The sequence below is a fragment of the Ruditapes philippinarum genome, unplaced genomic scaffold, assembly GCF_026571515.1.
Source record: "Ruditapes philippinarum isolate M1 unplaced genomic scaffold, ASM2657151v2 ctg990_1_1_1_1, whole genome shotgun sequence".
In the NCBI taxonomy this organism is placed as follows: Eukaryota; Metazoa; Mollusca; class Bivalvia; order Venerida; family Veneridae; genus Ruditapes; species Ruditapes philippinarum.
Window position 1 is genome coordinate 39066 of NW_026863230.1, and position 20522 is coordinate 59587.

Here is a 20522-nt window from a genome sequence, read left to right on the forward strand (position 1 = left end):
AATTTAAACCAAATTCTATTAAAACAAATATCGTTTAAAACAAACGAAATGATGTTAACACCTCAATGAACATACTTTGCCATGTGCTTAAATATTCATAAACATGAAGGATAAATGAATAGGGTGTGTCGTAGTTTATTTTTGTGAATAAAACCATGCTTTGTATGAACGTCTGTGCGACAAATTTATTGGTTAATCAATCAAATTAACCTCTGTTACAATGTGGATCAGTCCTTCCTGGTTTACAACCTAATCGAAAATGTGCATGGATAGGATTGTAATTTCCTTGTAGGGGCGCGCTTATCCGAGTTGTTAAGGTCATTTACTTCAAACAACTTGCCCCTTACCGCTGTGGGTTCGAATTTTGACAAGAACTCTTTTGAGTCTTCCGTTAGGAAGCTATCAAGCTAGCTTACAGAACGTTAGTGATTCTATTCAGGTGCCAGTTTGTGGCTGAAATAATGTGCGGAATAGCGTCTGAGGTCTTCCTCCACCAGTAAAGATGTAACATCGTCATTTGACCTATACTGTATTTGTGCGACGTAAACCAAATCAAACAAACAAAATTTCCTTGTCCACCTGCGCAATGTTCACCACTTTTTACCATGCAGTTTTGACATTAAAAACCAGCATTACACTCTAAATTCAAAGATATACTTTTGGTATTCACCTTTCGTATGAAATATAACATATTGGCTTTCATTTAGGAGGCCTACATTTTAAGGACGCCTACGTGATTCATTAAATTTATGCATAATCATTTAATAAGATTTGTAATAACCAGGTCATAAAAGTGCTGCACACAGTCTTGACGTTGGCATAACCTAGTAACTATAAATAACCAGTATATAATTCCTATTGATTATTTGGCCACTAGGTCATAGTCAGGGCTGCCATTAGGGAGCATACATATTTTACAAGCATATCTTGTTATAACTGTTTCTATAAATATCGGTATCGTCTAAAGTGGGTGTTTTTGGGATCTACTGTTTATTCGTATTCTATGCTTTCTCGAGGTAATGTGTTCATTGTTACTCGTGCGTTATATTACAAAAAGAGTAAACATCATTTTGCTGTAATTTATTACTTGCTATATATTGCGATAATCCGCTGGGTGATTTAAATGACATATACAATAAATGAACTTGCAAATATAAATAGCATGTGTATATGAAACGTTTATGCGAATTATCCTTTAGATAATTAATTTAGTTAAACTCTGTCACAAAGTGGGCCAGTCCATCCTGGATTACAACCTGATCGACAATGTCCACTGATAGTATTGCAATTTCCGTGTCCACCTGCACAATGTTCACTGCACTTGTCCGTGCAGTTTGGACCATAGAAACTAGCATTACACTCTATTTTCAAAATTATGCTTTTAAGTAAATATATATTTGTTGACAAGTTATAGAAAAGATAAGAAGAAAAATATGACAATATATACATGCAAATGCTTGTATATAATAGATAAGTAATAAAGATTAAAAAAAAAACATCATCGGGTATCTACTTCTGGCAATATTATTGTAAATACATGCGTTAGTCTAACTATCTTAAATAAGTAAATGTGGAATTTTAGAATGGAACACCTACGAATGTGGGTTGCTAGAATTTGCTATTTTTATTTTAACTGCTTTTACTGCTTACAAGTAATATTAATTTAAGAAGCACCGCTCTTTTATCTTTTTGTGAAAAAAAAATAATAATCTTAATTAGTTACTTGAAATTTTACAGGACAAAGTAGCAATTTTTATAAATCCGTGTGCATGCTTTCGTGTAATTTTAAGCAATAATTGTATGACATTTTACTTAACGTAAATTTATATGAAAATGAACTGTTGATCATACATATTTTTTAACTAAGTCGTGATTGAAAGAACGAGAAATGTCTGATTGTTTTTGAATATCTACGACATCGTAGTGTTTTATTTCTTTTTGAAGCAATCATCTAAAATCATTCAATCCATATCTCCTTTGCGAAAACAAATAAATAAAATAGAAACCCGAAAATTGTTTAAAGGAATATAAAGTGCGTGTATCTTAGTTCATATATAAGAATAAACAAATGCTTTGTATGAAACGTCTGTGATAAATAATTAGAAAATCAATTAAATTAACCTTTGTCACAAAGTGTGCCAGTCCACCCTGGATTACAACCTGATCGACAATGTCCATTGATAGTATTGCAATTTCCGTGTCCACCTGCACAATGCACACTACACCTTTTCGAGCAGTTTTGACTATAGGAACCAGCATTACACTCTATTTTCAAAAAAAATGCTAATAAGTATATTTTTGTTGACAAGTTATAAAGAAGATAACAAGAACAATAAATGTATGACATTTTACTTAACGTTAATTTATATTTAAATGAACTGTTGATTATACATGTTTTTGAATGTAGTCATTATTGAAAGAACGTACACAGTAATTCGACAAATGTCTGATTGTTTTTAAATATCTACGACATCTTAGTGTTTTATTTCTTTTCGAAAAAAAACTTATAAAATCATTCAATCCATATCTCCTTTGCGAAAACAAATAAATAAAGTAAAAAAACTGACTAAGCATTTTTAAAGAATTATAAAGTGTGTTCATCTTAGTTCATATTTAAGAATAAACCAATGCTTTGTATGAAACGTCTGTGAATAAATATGAAGATAATCAATTAAATTAACCTTTGTCACAAAGTGTGCCAGTCCATCCTGGATAACAACCTGATCGACAATGTCCATTGATAGTATCGCAATTTCCGTGTCCACCTGCACAATGCTCACTACACGTTTTCAAGCAGTTTTGACCATAGGAACCAGCATTACATTCTATTGTCAAAGAATATGCTAATAAGTTTATTTTTGTTGACAAGTTATAAAGAAGATAATAAAAACAGTATATACATATAGATACTCGTATACTATAGGTTTGTTACAAAGTTTAAAAAAAACATATCACCGGGTATCTACTTCTAGCAATATAATCATATATACATGCGTTAGTCTAACTATCTTAAATGAGTGAATGTGGAATTTTAGAATGAAATACGAATGTCGGTTGCCAGATTTTTATTCGTTTTATTTTTACTGCTTACCAGTAATATTTCTTAAGAAGCATCGCTCTATTATCTTTTGTGAAAAAAATAAACATTTTCATGCGTTACTTGAAATTTTACAGGAAAAAAGTAGCAATTTTTGTAAATCCATGTGTATGCAATCGTGTAATATTAAGCAATAAATGTATGACATTTTACTTAACGTGAATTCATATTTAAATAAACTGTTGATTATACATGTCATTGACTTAAGTCGTAATTGAAAGAACGTACACAATAATTCGAGAAATGTCTGATTGCTTTTACATATCTACGGCATCGTAGTGTTTTATTTATTTTGAAGCAATCATCTAAAATCATCAATCCATATCTCCTTTGCGAAAGCAAATAAATAAAATAGAAATCCGAATAAACATTCTTAAAGGAATATAAAGTGGATGTGTCGCAGTTCATGTTTAAGAATAAACACATGCTTTGTATGAAACGTCTGTGAATAAATAATTAGAAAATCAATTAAATTAACCTCTGTCACAAAGTGTGCCAATCCACCCTGGATTACAACCTGATCGACAATGTCTATTGATAGGATTGCAATTTCTTTGTCCACCTGGACCGGGTTGTTCAAAACATTGGTTAAAATTAACCAATGGATAGCTTATCCACTGGCTAAATTCTTAACCAGCGGCCAGCTATCCAGTGGATAAAATTTCATTGTTCAATAGTTGGATAGTGTACTGGCTACCTAACCAGTGGATAGCGTATTTATCCACTGGTTAAGTACCACAATGCAACAGGGCTGGTTAGTGATTCTGGAAACAAAATGGCCGTTTTTTTAATGAATAATAAATTTATTAGAATCATGAAGCTCCTAAAGAAATAATTTTGCATGTTTTGTGCTTTCTTGTTTTTGGAATTAAACATAAAGTATATCAGAGGCCTTAAAGTATTGATAGTTTTATTTTTCCCTTAGACACACAAAAGAAAAAATTCAAAAACAACTTTTTTTCAAATTTTAAATTGAAATTACTTCCATTAGATGGGAAATGTTCTAACTAAGAAAATGAGTACTGATACTTGTATATTTTATTACAGAATAAGAAAGTTATGACTGTTTAACCGAATTTTCTGAACTACAACAACAACAAATTTAGATTGAAAAAGGTTTTTAAAAGCACTTTTTCAGAAATGTTTCAATTTAATCCTATGCATTTCTTATGAAATGTTCTAGTAAAGAAAAAATAAACATATATTTGTAAGAAAAATCTGGTTTCAAACAAGTTTTAATGCTTTTTACTGTTTTAATGAGGATGACTAACCACTGGTTAAGGGCATTATCCGGTGGTCATAGGACTGGTTAAAGTTAACCACTGGATAACGCATTTTATCCGTTGGATAAGTTTTGAGCAACAGAATTTATCCAACAGACAAAATTTAACCAGCGGATAATGAATTTAACCACTGGTTAACACTAACCAATGTTTTGAACAACCGGATCCTGCACAATGCTCACTACATGGTTTCAAGCAGTTTTGACCATAGGAACCAGCATTACATCCTTTTTTCAAAGATATATGCTAATAAGTTTATTTTTGTTGACAAAGTATCAAAAAGATAACAAGAACAATAAAAACTTATACATGTACAAACTCATATATTAGAGATTAGTTACAAATATTTAAAAAAAAAACTTCATATAATCGGGTATCTATTTTTGGCAATATTATCATATATACATGCGTTAGTCTAAATATCTTAAATGAGTGAATGTGGAATTTTAGAATGGAATACGAATGTCGGTTGCTAGAGTTTTACTCGTTTTATTTTTTACTGCTTACGAGTAATATTATTTTAAGAAGTATCGCTCTATTATGTTTTTGTGATTAAAAATACACATTTTCATGCGTTACTTAAAATTGTACAGGAAAATTTTAAGCAATTTTCGTGTAATATTAAGCAATAAATGTATGACATTTAACTTAACGTTAATTTATATTTAAATGAACTGTTGATTATACATGTTTTAAAATTAAGAGTCGTAATTGAAAGAACGTACACAGTAATTCGAGAAATGTCTGATTGTTTATATAAATATCTACGGCATCGTTACGTTATATTTCTTTTTGAAGCAATCATCTTAAATCATCAAATCCATATCTCCTTTGCGAAAACATATAAATAAAATAGAAACAAGAATAAGCATTTTTAAAGGAATATAAAGTGGTTGTATCGTAGTCCATATTAAAGAATAAACCCATGCTTTGTATGAAACGTCTGTGCAAATAAATAATTAGACAATCAATTAAGTTAACCTTTGTCACAAAGTCGGCCAGTCCATTCTGGATTACAACCCAATCGACAATTTCCATTGATAGTATCGCAATTTCCTTGTCCACCTTTACAATGTTCACTACACTTTTCCACACAGTTTTGACCATATGAACCAGCATTACACTCTATTTTCAAAAATATGCTCATAAGTAAATGTATATTCGTTGACAAGTTATGAAAAAATAACAAGAAAAATATGACAATATATACAATTAATTGCTTGTATATTATAGATAATAAACAAAGATTCAAAAAACCCATATATTCGGCTATCTATTTCTGGCAATATTAGCATATATACATACGTTAGTCTAACTATCTTAAATGAGTGAATGTGGAATTTTAGAATGGAATACGAATGTCGGTTGCTAGACGTTTACTCGTTTTATTTTTACTGCTTACGAGTAATATTATTTTAAGAAGTATCGCTCTATTAACTTTGTGTGTATAAAAATAAACAATTTTATGCGTTACTTGACATTTTACAAGACAAAGTAGCATTTTGATAAATCCATGTGTATGCTATCGTGTAATATTAAGCAATAATTGTATGACATTTTACGTAACCTTAATTTATATTTAAATGAACTGTTGATTATACATGTTTTGATTTTAAGTCGTAATTGACAGAACGTACACAGTAAATCGAGAAATGTCAGATAGATTGTTTTTAATATCAACGGCATCGCAGGATTTTATAATTTTTTGGAACAATCAACAAAACATTCAAACCATGTTTCCCTAATGCTAGTACGTAAATGAATTTTTGTTGCCAAGTTATAAAAAAGTAAAATATATTACAATATACACATGTATACATAATAACTCAACATTATCCTATTAATCATTTAAACGAATGCACGAGATGTAATTAAACTTATTCAAATATTAACACTATCATAATTATTACTTTTGGTTTTTATAATCGTTAGATATGACGTTAATGATCAATGTCATACATTAAGCATAGCAATAGTTGACCATTGTTACCAGCATTATCTCTCTATTTTCAAAAATATTGTAATAAGTCGATATCTTTTGGTTGACAAGTTACAACAACTTAACAACTTGTTTTTGTCGAAAATGTCGGACAAGTGGTCAAAAATGTGATTATTTACTTGTTTTATTAGATGGTTTATTACACTTCTGCAGCGCACACTGATTTAAGTGATTACTTTCATATCTATTCAAATCAGGAGAAATGTTTTAAGCATATAGTAAAACACATTTAAGTTTCATTGGGTGAATTAACAATGTTTAGAGCCTAGATATCTAGCATGCAAAATTGTTAGTGTAGCCCTGAAATCACTTAGTTACTATACTTTTGTGTAGAAATCGCATTTTAAGTCTTATTTTGTTGAAAATACAATACAATAGAGATATTTCACATGTAGCATTGCCTTGTTGCCCTATATGAAACATGTATAAATGTATTAGTCATGTCCCGTGGGTCAATGTTGGCCCCTGGGATTAATAAGGTGATGCAGTCTTGAATGAGAAACACATTTCAGTCATATTTTATGAAGTTTCAATACAACTAGCTCAGAAATTTAGCATTAAGTATTACTAGTACCATATGAACGTCTGTAAAATTGTTATTCATCGTCATCTTGGGTCAAAATTGGCCCGCCCGGGTCTCTTGATTATAGAAAAATTTGAATCAGTAATATATTCAAAAATGACTTATATCATGGTGATTTACCACATACTGATATTGAAAATTGTATATGTCACACTATCCAACGATCTTAGCTGTAAAAATAGTATTTTTGATAATAAAAAATTCCCGTCGGTTACATGGATTATTGATTTCTTTATTGTTAAATGTAAAATTGAATACAATTATGGCAAGTCAAGTAGCTTTGGTTTTCACCTGTTTATTGACCATTTACACTAGGTTTGACATTTAGTCACAAACTTTTTAAGAATTTATAAGAGCATTCAAAATGTACGTCGACATTCGTAGCAGTCATTTACAGGTATACAATTACATTTTATATTTATACCGAATAATTATAGTTGATAAAACACTTATTAATCGTAACAATCGTATCAAAATATTATATGTTTTATAACGCATTTTATGACAAGTACAGGATGATATAAGAAATCTTACTTTCTGTACACTTATCTCCTTGATAGCCCGGATTACATCCTTGATTACATTCCCCGTTGACATTATAGCATACACCTTGCTTGCAGTTTAATGGGCAGTCCTCCTGACATTGTGCACCAAACTTTCCAGCTTGACATTCTGTTTATGATAATAAAAGATGAAGTAACAGTTGTAGTTGTCTTGATTTTATAAATTGAAAAAAACGAAACCATAAAAACAAACAAATAACAGTTGTTCAGAAATTATCATTATATGCATGCTGTCAAATATGTTCAGATCGAAATAGTACAAAATGACGTCAATTACTATTCAATATCTTTATTTTAATAAAATATTTTATAAGTAACGAAGTGAAATAATAAACATATGAGACATGTAGATTCTAAAGCATAACACAACATAAAATTTAGTTCAAAATAAAACGTTTGCAAATGGTGTAACATTTCTCCCTACATTCTACCTCAAACGACATAGACTGACATTCTGATAAAGGATTACCAATGTGTTACATTTCTCATTTGTTGCCAACTTAATGTAAAATAATAAAAGAAAATAATCATAAGCAACTATCAATTAACGCGTTAATAGAAATATGACATTTTTCTTAGAAAGTATCTATTCTATTAATTATTTAGTACCATAGGACATCTCATCATAAAGAACTCGTCATATTTGGAGGAGGGTAATTCTTGAATTTTAGATGTGGATGGTCATGAAAATAATAACTAATTATATTTCCTTCAATGGTAATAATCAGACAAGCCACACAAACACGAACATTCAGTAATTAAATGTTATTGCAAACGTTTCGGCTATATGCCTTCATCAGTGCAAAACATAATAAAATTACCGGAAGCGACGTCATAACGGAACACACGTTAAACGCGCGAAAAAACGTTATGGCGTTTAGCGGCAAAACTATGATAACATGTAGAAACAAATATTTATGCTATAAAAAAGCTGGTACATGAATTAAAATGGATCAACAGTGATACATATGTCTATTAGACAGTGTTAATAAAAATAAGATAATAGACAAACATATTAATATATATGTAACGCATTATAAATCAAATAATACTTTATTATTTAGTCCATTTGGAATCATAGTATTTAATTTATGGATCCAAAAAGATTCTTTACATAACCGATCCATGTTGTTTTCTATAATTTCTATAGGTAAAAATGAAAAATCTGACAATGAACACTTATTATCGTTTGATCAGAAATGGATCGCAACATGTGAAACTGGATTTACGTCACAATTTCTTATATCAAATCTATGTTTATTCATTCTGCATGATACATTTTGATTAGTCTGACCTACGTATTGCTTTTTACATGTAATGAGGTAAATTACATTACGCGTAGTACAGTTAACATCATTGTGTAAATCAAAAGAACTACCTGTTATGCTGCTATTAAATTGGGAACCAACAATTATATTGTTACAATGTAAACATCTACTTCGTAAACATTGGCTAGATGAAAATGTGCGATCAAGTAAAGCACTTCTCATAAGATAATCTCGGATGTTTTTAGGACGTCTATATGCTAAAAAAGGTTTGAACTTGGTATGTATATTTTTAACGCTTACCTTATCAGACAAAAGTAATAGATCCCAATATTTATTTAAGATTTCACCAATATTAGGCAGAGATGTATAAAAACATACAGTTAAAGGTATTATTGAACTAGCATTTTTAACGACAGGACTAAGAGCATCATTTTGGGACATGCCTTCAATTTTAGAAAATGCTTTCTCAATAATAGATTTAGGATAATTTCTATCAGAAAAATATCTATTTAACGTATCTAAAGACTGCTTAAAAGTACCGTCATCGGAAATGACACGTTTATAACGTTTAGCTTGACTAAACGGGATACCACGCTTACATGATAAAGGTTGAGAGGATGTAAAATCTAAATACAAATGCATATTTGTAGGTTTGCAAAATATATCGGTAACAATTTTTCCTGTTTCGTCTTTAGATACAGAAACATCAAGAAAAGATACTGAACACTTAGAAATATTGTAAGTGAATTTAATATTCGGGTGGAAACTATTTAAGGAATCTATAAAAAAGTTAAGCGTTTCCAAAGAATCATTCCAAATCATAAAAGTATCATCTAAGAAACGTAACCAGACATCAGGTTTTACACAAGTAGAGTTAAGAAATTGCTCTTCTAGTCTACCCATGAATAATGAAGCATATGAAGGTGCCATAGGGCTTCCCATTGCTGTGCCCATTTTTTTTTTCTTCAATGGTAATGGCACTTTCGAAAAGAATAAACATGTTAGGAAATATATGCACAGAGAATTTTATTCTTGAAATTGAGAACTAGAGTAACAACACTTACCCTGTGATAATGGGGACACCCTACAATATTTCCTAAAGAATTACTATGCTCATCATATTGTAAAATATTTTATCACAGCAATTTATTGAAATTTATGTAATTCTTATACAAAATGTCCGATTTCAATACAAAAAAATGACTTAATTATATATTGGGAGCTGCGTTCCCTATTACAGCTCATGTAAAATTAGTCTTTTCTTAAAAAAATGCCAGTTTTTTATGACACTATATATTCATATTGAAAGCATCTAAAGTGTGTAGAATTTTAAACAAAAATATCTTCTTTGGGTGAAGTTAAAACATATTTATTTTATATTTGCAAAGATACTGTGTAACATTTATAAATAATTTCAAAAATGAAATTTGAGCTTAGTATATCATTAAAATATATTGTTCAAGGGGAGATACTTTTAGGTGCAGATTCAAAAATTATGAACGTTATCAAATTTGAATTTGAATATCGATTGTTCATTCGTAATTTATGCTTTCATTGTTACTAGAACGTTATAATACAGAAAGAGCGAACATCATTTTGCTGTTAGATCTATATTCTTTCTATATTTTGCGATAATATGGCGGGTGTTTTAAATGACACATACATTTAATGCACTTGCAAATATAAATACTATGTTTATATGAAACGTTTGTCATTAAGATAATTAAGTTAGCCTCTGTCACAAAGTGGGCCCGTCCATCCTGTATTACAACCTGATCGACAACGTCCACTGATAGAATCGCAATTTCCGTATGCACCTGCACAATGTACACTACACGTTATCGAACAGTTTTGACCATAGAAACCAGCATTACACTCTATTTTCAAAAATATTGTAATAAGTAAATGCATTTTTGTTCACAAGTTATAAAAACTTAACAAGAAAAATATGACATACTTCAGTATCTTATTATTCATTTAAGAGACATACGAGATATTTGAGATATAATCAAATTTATTCAAATATAAACATAATGATTATAATTATTGCACTCTCACAAATCATGTAACTATCTAAATTTAAGTATAAAACAATATTTTTTTAAAGTACATATTTAACGATTTTATGTAATAAGTCTGTCTGTCTGTCTGTCTGTCTGTCTGTCTGTCTCTCTCTCTCTCTCTCTCTCTCTCTCTCTCTCTCTCTCTCTCTCTCTCTGCGTCTCAACCTTGATAGTATGCAAACAATTAAATTAAAAACAAATACTAACTTTGGGTGCAGAACACTCCCTCCCATCCTGGTGTACAACCCTTAGTACATTCTCCGGATTTTGGATTGCAGTCATCTTCGAAACAATGTTTCCCACACTTTACGGCGCAGTCATAATAATTATTGTCGCAGGCTACGCAAAATAGATGATATTTGTGCACTAAATATTGCTTTACTTCTCATAATAAAATAAAAGTATAAAATATAAAACTTATGCTTACAAAATAAACAAAAACAACTATTAACGGATACACAAACATAAGAAAAAAAAAGTAAAACACATACGACATTAGTGTTTTATATGAAACTATAATAAAAACATATATATAACTACAAAACAAAAACATTTGATACACATGTATCATTTTTATGCTGTATAACGTAACATTGTGTTTACTTTGTAGTTGTTAATGTTTATATCGCGTATATGTTTCTTAACGGACATAATTCTAGAAATGTGACATAAGAAGTTCAAAAGAAATTTGTTCTCATCTGTAATAGTTGACAATCTTTTATTGGCAAGACAATGGTATTAATTTATATCTTAGTCAGAGTTAAAACTAATGTGAAAAATACACACCAAAAACAAAACAAAGACAACAGCAACAAGACCAAAGGTAACTAAGTAATATTCATTTTTTTATCTATAACTTTAAGTGATAATGGAGTTTTTATACATCTTTCCATTAAATATTAACTATTAATGAAAAGAATGGTATGGAATTATATTAAGAAATACATTAGAACTGGACGTTTAGCATCATCCGGGCACACTATTCAAATTCATAAAAAGATAACAAAAAAGTAAGACAACGTCAAAAAAAACGAATAAAACTGTTAATAGTAATGATAACTGGAAGAAAGACTCTCGGTACAGTTTATATATGAACATACACATTCATAAGTAGAATGAAAATATCATCAAAGAATTAATAACCACTTCATGATTTAAAAATATTACAGCAGAAATGTTAAAGCGAAAGAATACGGGGCCGTTGATCTCCATTTGTGTAATCTGTCCTTTAATTCAAGAAAATACGTTAATCTAACATGACTGTTACAACATTAAAAAAAAACATTTCTAAAATATTCTTTCAGATTTGACGCAAAATATTGTCATAATTTAATCAGAACAGAGTAGAACATAATCTGTATTAAATTATCAGTGTTGAAAACATATCTATCAGAATGCTGTATTATACATGCAGAAAAGTACGTGCACACCTAAATGAACATTCACTGGAAATTACGTCACATATTTCTTTTTTTTCTTGCAATTACACATAAAATCACAATTTCTAGCAAACATGTGAACGCTAATTAAATAAGCGTTTTATCGACCAAGAAAGTTGATAAATATTTTCCTATTTCTCAACAAAATGATTTATGAATTAATTATTTCTTTCTTTTGAAGTTAATCGTTTTATATTCATTTTTTTCACGTAACAATAACCTTTTGTCAACCTAAAAAACAAGGACAATGATATGTTGTATGTACATTATACCGAAACCCTAAAACAATAAAGGGATAACCCAAATTTATTTTGCGCTGTTTATTCTTTTATTTTCGTGTAGTCGTTTAAATACTAGTTCCAAAACATTTTTTGTCAAATCGGTTCACAATATATGATTTGATATATTTGTTATTGGTTAGGATGAACTTGATCAAAACCAGCTGTTCAAGCTCGTTCAATTCAGGTTATTTTATTCAAGTTCTAAGGTAACTTATATATCATCATGAAACAAGTATTACATAAGCCGTGAGTCACACTAATGTACCACACATAATGTAAGTTTGAAGACAAAAGCAATAAAAGAGTTGACATAACCCGTTTTTTTGGGTTTAAAACACAAACGAATTAAAGTTATCAGGCGACTTTCCAGTATTTCTTACCATAAAGAACACAAATTAAATAACTTGAAATACTGCATAAAAAACAAATAATAGTTACCGAATGTTTGTGGAATCAGAGGGAAACTTAGCAACAAACAAATAAAATCCATTTTACTAATCAGTTCCGACAATCGCGTCATAAATGAAGAAATGACAGCATAATTATACAAATAAAAATATCTTAAGGGTTTTCTACTCGACAGGGAGGAACAATATATATAAACAATGAAAACGGTTAAGTGAGAAATTAAACAAAAGCAACAAAACTATTGATCAATACTACTCAGACATAATGCCTCTTCTAATAAGGAAGATAAATCAAAATTGAAATTTGATTTTAAATATACACATTTTAATTATTCTTATATATTTAAACACAAGAGAGGTTTTACGCACGCATGGAATGATCAGATGTGCATTGTTAAGGCTGATTCGACTGCGAAGCAGCCGAGCTTTACAGTATTTTGAAAAAGACTGTGGAATGACACGATTACTTTGCGAGTCGTAAATAAAAAACAAAAGTACATAAAAATACATCAGCGTTATCATGTTTAGTTTCTCAGTGTAGGTTAGACCAAGATACCGTATCCGTTTTGCGTATTTTTACTGATGTGATTGAAGCCCTTTTCGAAGACTGACGGAAAGGGACAAAAATGTTACGATAGAATCAGTATCATCATTAGAATCGTTAATATTTCCAACTAGCATGTCATCTCTATTACAATTAATCATAGGTCATTTCAAAATGACTGCGACAAATGATGCGTTTCCTTTTTTAAATCGTATGAAAATAATGAATGTGAAATGGTAAAGTTACCGAAACGGACAAAAATGAAAATTGGGTTGCTCGGGGGGCACTTACCGTAGTGGTTCGTATTTTACATTTATCTATTGAAAATACTTTTTTTTAAAAGTATGACACATTATTATTTAGAATGCGATGCAAAATCGTTTCTTAATCAAAGTTCATTTGTATTTATTTCCTTGAAAATAAGAACATATGATAAAAAAGAAGAATAAAACTTTTATTTCCACCGCTAATATTTCCTTCTTTCAAAAGGTTTGTTTAATTCACACTGGATGTCTACATAATAAAACTATTAGATTTCAATAGTGTTTGCAAGTAACGTCTTGAGATATTTTAAGTATGTTTTTAAGAAAGCTATATTCAAAACAATTGTCGAGGGTTATTTCATTTCAGTGTTCTTAAGGGGAAAATATACTTTTTATTGATGAAGAGTTACAGTTTTTCGATTACACATTTTGTGCTCACTGATAATCATTTTTAGTCTACCAGTGAACTTTCTAGATTAGATTATAAGTACAATGTACTTATTTTTCTTTCGTGTTCTATGGATTCAGCTCAAGTGACTATGAGCTATTAATATTTTGTTCGAATTTTGGCCTTGTTGCACAGGTGCAATCACATGTTATGGTATGGTGAATATCGGGCGGCGGGCGGACGTCGTGCGGGCGAGCGAGAAAAAATAATTTATTTTCCCAGCAACTACGTAAGTTTTCGACATAACTGGCCAACGGTAAATTTTCGTAACAGTTTTCACATCGACTGCTTATTACAGCATTAACATGTGGTCGATTGACTTCAGGTCTGTCGCTCATCCACTTTCTGATTACCAACTTCGTTAAATTTTCTACATTAATGGTAGGACATTTTCTTTTTCCAAACAATATTAAAACAATGTGAATGCCTTAATCCTATGTTTGAATGGCTATCTTTTCCGTTCTTGAATTGAACGTCTTTAACTACATTGAGATAGTCATTTATTAAGTTTCGTTTAATCAAAGCAAAATCTTTCATTATTTAAGCATCGTGTAGTTATTTTTTCTGTTTGAATGCATGAATGAAAACATCAACTTTGTTATGACGTCAATAATTCTGTGAAAATATTGATACCTGTTTTTTTCTATCAAAAACAAATATTATTCTACTTTCAATATTTTATTTTAGTGGCATTATGCCAATGCGAACAGTTCAAAATTTACTGTAAATATTAATTGGAATATGTAATGTTTAATATGGGTATATTTTTATATTTTTGAGCATAATGTCACTTAAATATTTAAATTTATCATAAGCCAACTAATTCATTAAAAAACCAAAGGGGAAATTTAGCAATTATTTATGAATTTTATTTATTTTACTTGTATATTATCAAATATATTCAATATCAAGAAAGCTCTTACACTCAAACATAAAAGATATTTTTTTCTGATTTTTGACGTTCGACACGGAGAGGTCTTCACAATCAGTAATGTTCAGTAATTACTCAGTTTGGAACAAAAAATAAACGACAATGTTATTTTTATACATAAATAAATAAACAAAACAAACATTATCAATGAAATAAAAAATGGATTGGTGTGGATTGATAATTATCGCCGAATATGTCAGTTTCTTAGTGCATTAAAAGACTTCACCGATGCTTTAAGCGCTTCGATTAGTACATATTAATATATATATTTTCCAATTGCCTCCCTTTAAATTCTCCACCGTAAAAATTACAGGCATTTCAAACTAAGATTAATTTATTTAATCAATTTAAGGTGAGTTATTATCTCACATGTGTAGATGTAAGCACATGATTACAAGGCGCGTGCAATAAAGATCTATAGGTATATATCAACAGCACTATTTAATCATCATGAAAACAAAAACTATTTTACCATTTTATTTTGAAATGAATTTCCTGTCTCAACAACTTGTGTGATTTTTGTTTTTGTTATTTTAGTCACAAAAGGGAACAAAGACGGACACTTGACCTCCCGTTTGCTTTTAAGTGATCTATAGTACCTACTTAAGTTTTGAAATCTATTTTCTATTTTTTATTTCCTCATTCCAATAATTATTTCTTTATTTCAAACAAGTACTTATACAGAACGTACAACACACATGTATCAAAAACCTCATATTCACTATTAAGTGGCGGTACGTTCTGTTTAGTTCAATTGAATTGTTTTTATTTAGACATACATAAACATCCTTACATCAAGAAGATACAATTATTATCAATTTCAATTAAATATTTAGAAATTTATTTGAAAAGTGAGCTACAGCGATTGTTACTGAGCATACGATTAACAGGTAAAATATGGGCCTATCGGCGCTTGAACGGACTCTGTTTGATATTTTAGCTGTTTCTTTCCACACATCCAATGAAGATCAGTCAAAATGGTACTTTTTTACATACGATATCGTATATTAGAAATAGACAATAATATGTAATTTAAAATAAAAATAAAAAATACATTGTTGATGCTAATTACATTTTTTTCAATATGATTAATACCCGTACTATATGAAAATATATATAAATGACCTCAAGCGTGTCTTAAAGAAGTTTTGTATTGATGTGTATCTAATTTCTTCATAAGAAACAGTATCTAGAATTTCACAGAATTATACAATATAAAACAAAATGGCAACAAGCTAAATTATTTCACCAGTCATTTAAAATCATTCATCTAGCTATATATTACGGGATGTGACTGCATACGGAAGTCAATCACTGACGAATTACGTGCTGTGTCAAGCAAAGGCTTAAAATATTTCGAGTAGATACTTACAAAACAATTTAAATGACCTAATGTTATGTTTTATCACGTAGTTTATTTTAAAAATCAGAAAATATCAAGTATTAATCCGTGACATCTCACATCTCGAAACATTTAGCGATCTGTCGATATAAAGTGGTAAAGACAAAGAAACACTTTACATTGAATATTCAATTGAAAAAATGTGCCATACCTCACGAAGTAGTAAATGTACTAATAGATCACTGCAAAATGAGAAACCAATCCCTCGCCAACTCCCAATTCCTAAACACCCATACAGTGTATAAGTTAATACAGAAATACGTCGGGAGAAGTATGAAAAAAAGTTAAACTGGAAAATAGTGATGCTCGGAATCAACAACAAGATCACATGAAAATTGCAAACTAAATGGTAAAATGGTAAACCCTAGCACAGGCTTAAGGGAAGTGAATAATTTTGTACAACTGCCTTATGCCCCTTGATATCTGTTGGTTGGTAAAGTATAAATACCTTGAAAATGGGAGATTCCTCGGAAGCAATGAGCAGCAAAATTCATGAAAAATTGCAAACCCGTCTTGACTGAGTTCTTCGTGGACGATTATAGAAAGGTGCAACATCCCTAATATATTAAAATTTGTATCATAAAGTAATGTTTTACAATAATAAGGTTCATCACTGTCTGTTTGCTTTATGAAATCTACTTAGTTCAAGAGAAACAAGATCCACCGCCGGGCGGGGGGCAACGCTCGACTTTTTACTTTTTCTAAACGCAAACATAGAAAGGTTTGAACATATCTTAACGTTTCCTTTTTATAAATTTAGTTCGTCTGTCTTGTCACATTAGTTTTGTTTATCTATTTTGTATATATATATGAATAGAAACATGACGCATTTTCTAAAAATAGAAACATGACGCAATTTCTAAAAATAGAAACATGACGCAATTTCTAAAAATAGAAACATGACGCAATTTCTAAAAATAGAAACATGACGCAATTCTATAAATAGAAACATGACGCAATATACGCAATTTCTATAAATAGAAACATGACGCAATTGACGCATTTCTATAAATAGAAACATGACGCAATTGACGCATTTCTATAAATAGAAACATGACGCAATTGACGCAATTTCTATACATAGAAACATGACGCAATTTCTATAAATAGAAACATGACGCAATTTCTATAAATAGAAACATGACGCAATTCTATGAATAGAAACATGACGCAACTCTATAAATAGAAACATGACGCAATTCTATAAATAGAAACATGACGCAATTTCTATAAATATAGACATGACGCAATTTCTATAAATAGAAACATGACGCAATTTCTATAAATAGAAACATTACGCAATTTCTATAAAAAGAAACATGACGCAATTTCTATAAAAATAAACATGACGAAATTTCTATAAATAGAAACATGACGCAATTGTATAATAGAAACATGACGCAATTCTATAAATAGAAACATGACGCAATTCTATAAATAGAAACATGACCCAATTCTGTTGTTGTTGTTGTTGTTTCAGTCAGTTACCGCCAAAACAATGAAAATTTCAATAATTTGACCTTCAAAGACAATGTCATTAATGAGTGAAGGTCAAGGTCTTTCGGTATATTTTTAACAGTTATCTTTGAAAATTATTATGTTCAAGTTTCAAAACAATCCATTCAAAAATAACAAAGTTACAGCCAATAATAGCCAAAAAAATGAATATTTCAATAATTTGACCTTCAAAGTCAAGGTCATTTATGAGTGAAGGTCAAGGTCTGTCTAATTATTTTTAAGGGATATCCTTGAAAATTATTATGTTCAAGTTTGAAGACAATCCATTCAAAAAAAATAAAGTTACAACCAATAATAGCATGAACAAGCAAAAATTGGACTTTTAACCTTGAAGGTCAAGGTCATTTATGGATGAAGGTCAAGGTTAGTGTGGTCTACTGAAAGGTCTTGTCCAAAGGGTTGTTGTGGCCAAGTATGAAGACAATACACCAAGAAATAAAAAAGTTATGATCCAGGTACAAGTTTGCGGACGGCAACGACAACGCCGACCCGACTATAACAATACCTCTACTTTTTTTTTTCAAAAAAAAAAAAGTCGAGCTAAAAATGACAGATTCAGAGAAATTTAAGGAAATTATATACGCAAAAAGCTTCGAGATTTAACGTTAAACGTGTATCAAAACTCACAGCCTGATATTTTGTTGCTGTACATGCTGGAACAATTTTGTTAAAATTACAATTTATACCTATATTCGGCTACATTTTTTTTCTGAGAGTTGCACCTTTTTATAAAGTTCCAGAAAGTTGAATTAACCTTGTGTTGCAACCAGCATCCAAGACACTTGCATCCTGGTCGACGAAGTTTCATTATCTAAGTACCGAAACAATAATTACAATGGTTATTTGACTTTGTACAAAATATATTGCAATTTCAAGTTTTAGTTCAGGAGATACACACATTAAAAATCGGAGTACGTAGAACATTTCTTAAACGTGTAATGAAATATACTTCCTTCGTGACAATAATGAAAATACTTAAGATTTTTTGCACTTATTCTTTCATGATTTTATCAATAACTTACAATGTTTAATTGGACATAATTAAAGAGAATGAATCTTAATTATTTGTTGATTACTACAGTTCTGATTTTACAAACGAGCGGTAATTATTTATTTCTTCTTCGTTATTTTCCTTTTGAATATAAAACTGTCAATCGTTTCTTTCTTGGTCTTAATTGTACAAAGGATTAATAAATATAATACTATTGGTGCTCCTTAAAACGTTTTTGCTGACTGATTTTGTGAGACTGTGATGGATCGAGGGAATATATTATATTTGATTATCTTTGGCGGATTCTGTTTTTCTTTTATTTTATTGTATGTGTTTGGCATGACTTTATTCTGATGTTTATGTATCCGTTAATAAGCATTTAATAATAATTTGTTTCTAAGCATAAATGCTGTTTCATACAAAATGAATTTCTCTTTATAACTTTTCTGATCATCTTGAGTTTTTGTCTTTTATACTTCTATTTGCGTTTACTATTTTTGGTTATGAGCCCGGTTTTTATAAAAAAAAAAAAACAAAAAAACCCTTCGATTTACTGCAAAAAAATAAATTCGGATTCAAGAACTCCTTCCGATTTCTATTATGTAAAGTCATATATTGGTTTCCCCTTCGTTGATTTGTAGCATGTTATATATAAGCATGAGAACCGGAAAGCAGTACTGCTGTAGATGAATTTGAAAGCTATAAATAGCTAGATGACCTTAACAGAAAGTCCGAAAATCTGTTTTTAGAGGTTGTATTAGTCTAAACGAAATGGTCAGTCGCGTCGCGCTATGGTAATAAATAATGAACTGGAGAATTTTGCAGGAAATGAAATGAAAACATATTCAACAATAAATTGCATCTTTATAAATTTATCGAAAAAAATTTAAGTAGGCCATTTTTTACGAAATGTTATGTCATAGTATTATCAATTTGAAATTGTTTTTTCCGTAGGTTATTTCCGGTAGCCCGGGGTTCTATGATATCACGGTACTTAACGTTTTGCAGAAAATATTAAGATACAAGGTATAAAAATCATACATAAATGAGATTTTTTTTCTTTTTGATATTTTAACTTTTTCTAAAACTGTTTGTCGAAGATTTATTCAACAGATCAAATAAAAATGTCATTTTTCAAACTATTTCTATTGTTTGCCAATTTGGGTGATTTCAGAAGAGGTTACTATGGTATCACGGTAATTCCCGAAAAAGGAAAGTATGAAAGAATAGATGTGTCAAAGTCTTCAAATTAAGTTGTGAATATCTTCGTACTGCCAACTTACTTTAAAATTCCAGCTATATGAACAGTCAAAATGCCATAATATTGGATTATAACATATTTATATTGCCTGGGGGGAAACGATTCAGGGAAATGATTGTCAGATATGAAGGTTTTATAAAATAATTTTCTTACGAAAGTAAATTTATTGGCAGATTAAAGA

The 20522-nt window shown here is 29.9% G+C and overlaps 1 protein-coding gene across 1 annotated transcript; it reads right to left on the reverse strand.

Annotated features, from left to right (window-relative positions):
* Positions 1-1009: 1009 nt before the first annotated feature.
* On the reverse strand, positions 1010-18897 carry LOC132721519 (uncharacterized). The gene is made up of 5 exons (XM_060705836.1): positions 18844-18897; positions 15868-15910; positions 10733-10758; positions 2122-2265; positions 1010-1509 (listed from the first exon to the last, which is right to left on the reverse strand). Exons 1-5 carry the CDS (start codon positions 18895-18897, stop codon positions 1213-1215), a joined length of 564 nt encoding a protein of 187 aa, XP_060561819.1. The 3' UTR covers positions 1010-1212.
* Positions 18898-20522: the final 1625 nt, after the last annotated feature.